Here is a 5,682-nt window from a genome sequence, read left to right on the forward strand (position 1 = left end):
GAAGTATCAGGTGGTGGCAACAGGTTGAGTCCTTCCTCACCCCTTCCACCAGATCCTCCTCCCCACCATTTCTCCTGTACCTATAAGGTCCAACTCGCGGGTGGCCGTCCAACCATGCCGCTTCCCCCCCACTGCCCCTTTTAATCCAGAAAACTGATCCAGAATATGCTGTCCTGGTTGAGAGAGTGAATGAACCATGTCCTCGAGGGAACAAAGTAAGGCAGCCATGGTGACAATTTCTGTGCATTTACTCCCTGGTATTCCCCTGGCATCCAATCGTGCTGTGTCAAACTCGCTCCCTGTGCCGTCCTTTGGTTCTGTGGTGGCAGGGGCTGTGCGCCACGAGGCGGGGGCATGTGGGGGAGGTTGTGGACTGTCCATCACTGGAGGTTTCCAAAAATAAGTTGGATAGTTATTCGTCAGAAATGAGTAGTTACACCTATGTTATACTATAGGTATTTCCCATTCTTCTGGGATTTACTGCTTGCCTAATGGAGCCGGGAAAATTTTTTGTGTTTTATTTTTGTGGGCGGGGGTTGGCTTCCTCAGTAGCATTGGAGTCGGCCGTAGCCAAAGCTAAAGATTTTGACTGGGCTGTGCCAGTGCTTGTACTGGGACAAAAAACTGGATGTCCCTGGATAGACAATCTGACCCCCTGGCCAGTGCAGACAGGCAGGGAGGAGTCGGGCAACCACACTTTTCAGGTGGCCGGGGCGTGCTCACCACACACTTCCCTGACAGTGGCGCAAACTGCAGCCTATGCAGCCCATCGCTGCCCACCCTCTCAGCAGCGCATGTGCAGTTGGGCAAAAGTGTTATAGATGCACAGACTCAGCCTTTTATTATATTAGAATTATATTTGGGAAGGGATTTTACCTCTGTTCAGATTGGTACAGACTGTGCAGGTCTGCTTTCCTCCATAGCTGGGAACATGGCCCTGCTCTTGGGTGCATTTTAATACCCCTTACAGCAGTAGGATGCAACAACATTGTTTCACCAACACTGCAGCACCAACATTGTTCCACCTGCTTTCCCTGCGGCACCCTAGGGTGCTATGTTTGGTGGTTTGGTAATGGGCACCTGTGTAGTTTTGTAAGGAGTTAGAAAAGGAGTTGCTCAAGATGTTTTAGAGGGGAACGAACTATGTGACCTCCTACGGTCCCTTCCAGATACTTTTCTGTGATTCCAGGACCCAACCTAAGCACAGAGGTAACTATGCCCAGAGCAGCCCAAGGGCCAGCCAAGCCAAGCCAAGCCCCCGGTGCTGAGGGTCTGTCTCTCTTTGTCATTTGCCTCATTTGCCTTCTGTTGCAAGACCTGCATGGCTAGAAAATCCTGCACTTACCTGATGCTTCATCAGGTGGATGACTGGATCTTAATATTTGTAAGGGAACTCTGCTCTGCATTTCACCCACAGCCAAAACTAAACCGAACACTCGACAGCCTAAGTGAGCAGGGACCTGTTATTCAGACTATGAGAGCTAGGGGGCACCTACTGAAATGAGCAGGAAACCAATATAAATTGAAAGGGAGGAAGTCATTATTCATGCAGCATGTAGTCAACCTTTGCAGTCAATTATGATAGCAGGTCCCGGAGGCAAATTGAATGACCAGGTTCAAAAAGGGACAAGACAGTTTCCAGGGTGATAAATCCATTAATAGCTTTTTAAACGGAACAGTCAAGGGATGTATCCTCTGCCAGCTCTACATGAATGATTGTAGGTCTCAGGGAGCCTAGGCGATATGTTGGAGGGGCATGGGGTGGGTGGCATGTGCCCCCCACAGAGTTCTGTGCCAACAGTGGGGCACAGGGCTGCAGCCTGGCCAGAGCCAAGGCCTGGCAGCAGGGGCACTGTGGTTTCTTCATCAACAGCAGAATATGGGGCTGCAGCCCAGTTAGACCAATGCCCAGCAGCAGCGGTGGTGGCACAGAGTTGTGCCCCCCCACTTTAGCACTTACACATCGCCTATGCCAGGGAGGGTATAAGAGGGGATAGGTTGCTCTATACACTGTTCATCTGCTCTCCCTCTAAAGCATCCACTGCTGCCGTTGTTGGAGAGCGGATACTGGGGGAGATGGACCATTGATCTGACCCAGTCTGGCACTTCTTTTCTTATGACACAGGTACAATGTCGGAACCAGCTCCATCCCCCTCCACCACCTACAGCCGGTCTGCTAACTGGATGCATGAGGAGACAAAGGACCTCCTGGACATATGGGGCCGGGAGGAGAACCAGCAGGCCCTCCGCAAGAGCCACCGCAACAAGGAGGTCTTCCAGCAGATCGCCGCAGAGATGACCGCACGGGGTCACCACCGGGACTGGGAGCAGTGCCGCACTAAAACGAAGTGGATGCAGCACTGCTATAAGAAGGACTGTAGCAGTGGGGCCACTGGGCACACCATGCCCTTTTACAGGGAGCTGGCCGACATCCTCAGTGATGATCGCGGCGTGCATTCCAGCAACACCTTTGCCACCAGGTGTCAGAAGACGGGCCCGGTGTTGGAAGCTGCCTCTGAAGAGCAGGGTGGCCTAAGGGACCCTGCTGCAGCCACTGCGTGGTGGGAGCTAGAGGAGGAATCGATGTCCCAGGATCTGCTCCTGAACCAGGTCCAGGATGCAGAAGAACAGAGCCCTGGGGAGAACTCTAATGACACGCTAGTTGAGCTACAAGACCTAGATGATGACGCTGCACCATCCAAATCACAGATTTCTCTGAAAACAGTTCCCCTCCCCTCTCAGCCCTCAACTCCAGAAGATCACAGCCTCGTTCCCAACCTGGAGACCTCCTTCCCCACACATGAACCAAAAATGCTGCCTTCTCCTTCCTTGATGGGCACCTCTCAGCCCATGCCCCCAGGCCAGCTCCCCCCACCAATACTTCCTGGTTCTCATGGTGAGAGGACTGCACCCAACTCTCAGGCCACCACAGACATTGGTAAGACTCCACATGCTAACTCAGGCTCATGCCAGTACCACAGCAATAAAACAACACACGCAAATTGTCCTCTGGCACTTCTAGACAGGCACTGCTTGGTCATATAATACTGAGGCCCACCCCATCAGGTTTTGACTTGGGGGTAGAAGAGTGGGAGGGGTGATGCTGTCAGGTGGATCAGGGCCTGCTGTGCTCCCGGGTTGGGTGGCGACAATACAGTGGGTTCCCCAGCACATTAATGGACCTATCACCCAGGAATAGGTAGGGGGCAACTCACCTGTGTTCATCCAGCAGTGCCCTCACCCCACATCTCTCCTCTAAAGTTGGTTAAATAATATGGTGTGCTGACTGGGGACAGAATTAAGCTGTGCTTTCAAGAACAGAGCCCAGAGGTCATGGTGATAATTGCTGTGCATTCACTTCCTGATGCTCCCGTAGCATTTTCCAGTCAAATTACAGGCACCAGACCCAGGTAATACAGCATTTCACACCTCCTCACTAAAGGGCTCAAGAGGTTCATGCCTCCCTTATCGCATCTCTGAGGATGGCATCTCCTATTACTGGCTTGCCAAGAACAAACCTCCCCCCATGGACCAGACTCCTCACCCATTTTTCAGGCGACAGGAGTTGTGGGAATGATTGCAACCAAGGGCATGAGAAACCATAGCCATTACCTTCTACCCAGCCCCAAGCCCAGGAAGTTTCAAGAGGAAGTGGGGGAGGGGGGAATAAGTCGGGGCATTTCCCCCCACCCCCGCAGCTGCTTTTGTGCCCTGTTTTCTATGCCAAATTATTGAAATCCCCATTCCCCAACATGGATCAGGATGTTTTCCCCAGTCCCAGGAGCCTTTCCCTTCCCTTCAGGGGGTAAGGGCAAGCATTACTCTTCTAGGGGGAGAAATGCCACTTTATCAGGCAATTCTGTCACTTTGAACCAGCAAGAGATCACTTAGGTTAGAGTTTTCCTTGGCAAAATGAATAGCTGTAAATTTCCTGCTTGTATGCAGTCCTCCATTATCTCAGCCTGCTCTGCTGCCTGTACCCAATTTCCTGGGTGATAGATCTGTGGATAGCTGTTGAATGGAACAGTCAGGGATGTCTCCTCTGGATTTTCTCAACCAACAATGATGGATGTTGGGAGGGTATAATAAATATACCCTATTCATTTGCTCTCCCTCTAAAGTATTCATGCTGCCGCTGTCAGAGAGAGGATCCTGCGGGAGATGGACCATTGATCTGATCCACTCTGGCACTTCTTATGTTTTTATAACACAGGCACAATGTTGGAACCAGCTCCGTCCCCCTCCACCATTTACAGCCGGTCTGCTAATTGGACGCAGGTGGAGACGAAGGACCTCCTGGCCATCTGGGGCAGGGAGGAGAACCAGCAGGCCCTCCGCAAGAGCCACCGCAACAAGGAGGTCTTCCAGCAGATTGCCCTGGAAATGACCTCACGGGGTCATCACCGGGACTGGGAGCAGTGCCGCACTAAAACGAAGTGGATGCAGCACTGCTATAAGAAGGTCCGGGACAGGAACTGGAGCAGCGGGGGCTCCCGATATACCATGCCCTTTTACAGGGAGTTGGCCCGCATCCTCAGTGACAGCCGTGCTGTGCATACCAGCAATAACTTGGATGCCCGATGGGCGAGAACAGATGCAGAACAGCAGACTATGCCAAAGAGCAAGAGGAGCCGGAGAGCCTCAGGGACCCCACTGCTGCCAGGGCATTGCAGGAGCCGGAGGAGGAACCGATGTTCAAAACCTGTTCGTGAATCAGGTCCCAGACACTTCAGACCTCCTCACTGATGGGTTAGTTGTGCACCTTTCTTAAGCATCCCAACCTAGTTTCTGTGTGGCGTTCTTCAATCCCAGCACTCAATCAAGGTGGCAAGTTAATGATGGCAGATGATCTAGTTGGGGATGGTCCTGCTTTGAGCAGTGGGTTGTACTAGATGATCTGAGGTCCCTTCCAACCCTCATTTTCTATGAGTTTATATTGCTGTTCCCCCTTTGGGTGGAAAGAGGATATAGGATGGGAAAGTCATCCAGTGTTCACCCACCAATGCAAAGCAAATGTGGTGATGCAAGGTCCCAGCATGGGTGTGCGCAAGTTTGGCGGGGGCATCCTGCAACCAGGTCCCCACCAGGCAAGAGCCATGCTCATCTGCTCCAGGTCTTCAGGAATGAAGTGGCTGCACATGCAAGTTGGGGTAGCTTTTAAGCATTCCTCTCCCATTCAAAGGGATGCCTAGCTTCTTCCCAGACCTGTGTGAGCTGCCAATTCTCTTCCAAGACCCATACTCATCTTGCAGAAGGTAGAAGGTTGTTCTTGGATGCCCGTTGTCCATGTAGACAGCTCCTGCTGGTGATGCGGTGAGACTCCTGCAAGGAGAAGGAACAAGCTGACAGTTCCTGTGCTCATCTGGGAGGGGATGGGACGTGGAGAAGTTCACATCCATGCCCCGTTCTGTCAGGAGGCAGCCCTCCCTTGCAGGTAGCAGTGTCATGGGGAGTCTGAGGATGTTCCTAGGGGAACTGATCATGCAAAGAGCTGGGAGGGCGCAACCTGGTTTGGTTCCTGGGCCACGGCAGGATCAGAGGGAGGTGTCAGACCTACTCCTCCAAGCTCCTGATAGTGCAAGAAGAGTGTGTTGGGATGCAACTTGTGGGCTTATTCCCCATCTTATCAGGAAAGGTGGTTGCATTTCACAAAGGTGCCTGTTTGCTTCCTTCTGCTTCTAG

At 52.3% G+C, this 5,682-nt stretch overlaps 1 protein-coding gene across 6 annotated transcripts in view; it reads left to right on the top strand.

Annotated features, from left to right (window-relative positions):
- Positions 1-5,682, top strand: part of LOC149861893 (uncharacterized) — a 48,454-nt gene that overhangs the window by 38,869 nt on the left and 3,903 nt on the right. For all 6 annotated transcript variants that reach the window (XM_090054569.1, XM_090054574.1, XM_090054571.1 and 3 more), the window contains 2 exons: positions 2,126-2,938; positions 4,214-4,749. In XM_090054569.1, coding sequence (XP_089910695.1) covers positions 2,126-2,938; positions 4,214-4,746 — 1,346 coding nt within the window. In that variant the 3' untranslated portion in view covers positions 4,747-4,749. The remainder of the gene's footprint in view (positions 1-2,125; positions 2,939-4,213; positions 4,750-5,682) is intronic.

The sequence above is a fragment of the Crocodylus siamensis genome, chromosome 6 (assembly GCF_052110815.1).
Source record: "Crocodylus siamensis isolate JL-2025a chromosome 6, ASM5211081v1, whole genome shotgun sequence".
In the NCBI taxonomy this organism is placed as follows: domain Eukaryota; kingdom Metazoa; phylum Chordata; order Crocodylia; family Crocodylidae; genus Crocodylus; species Crocodylus siamensis.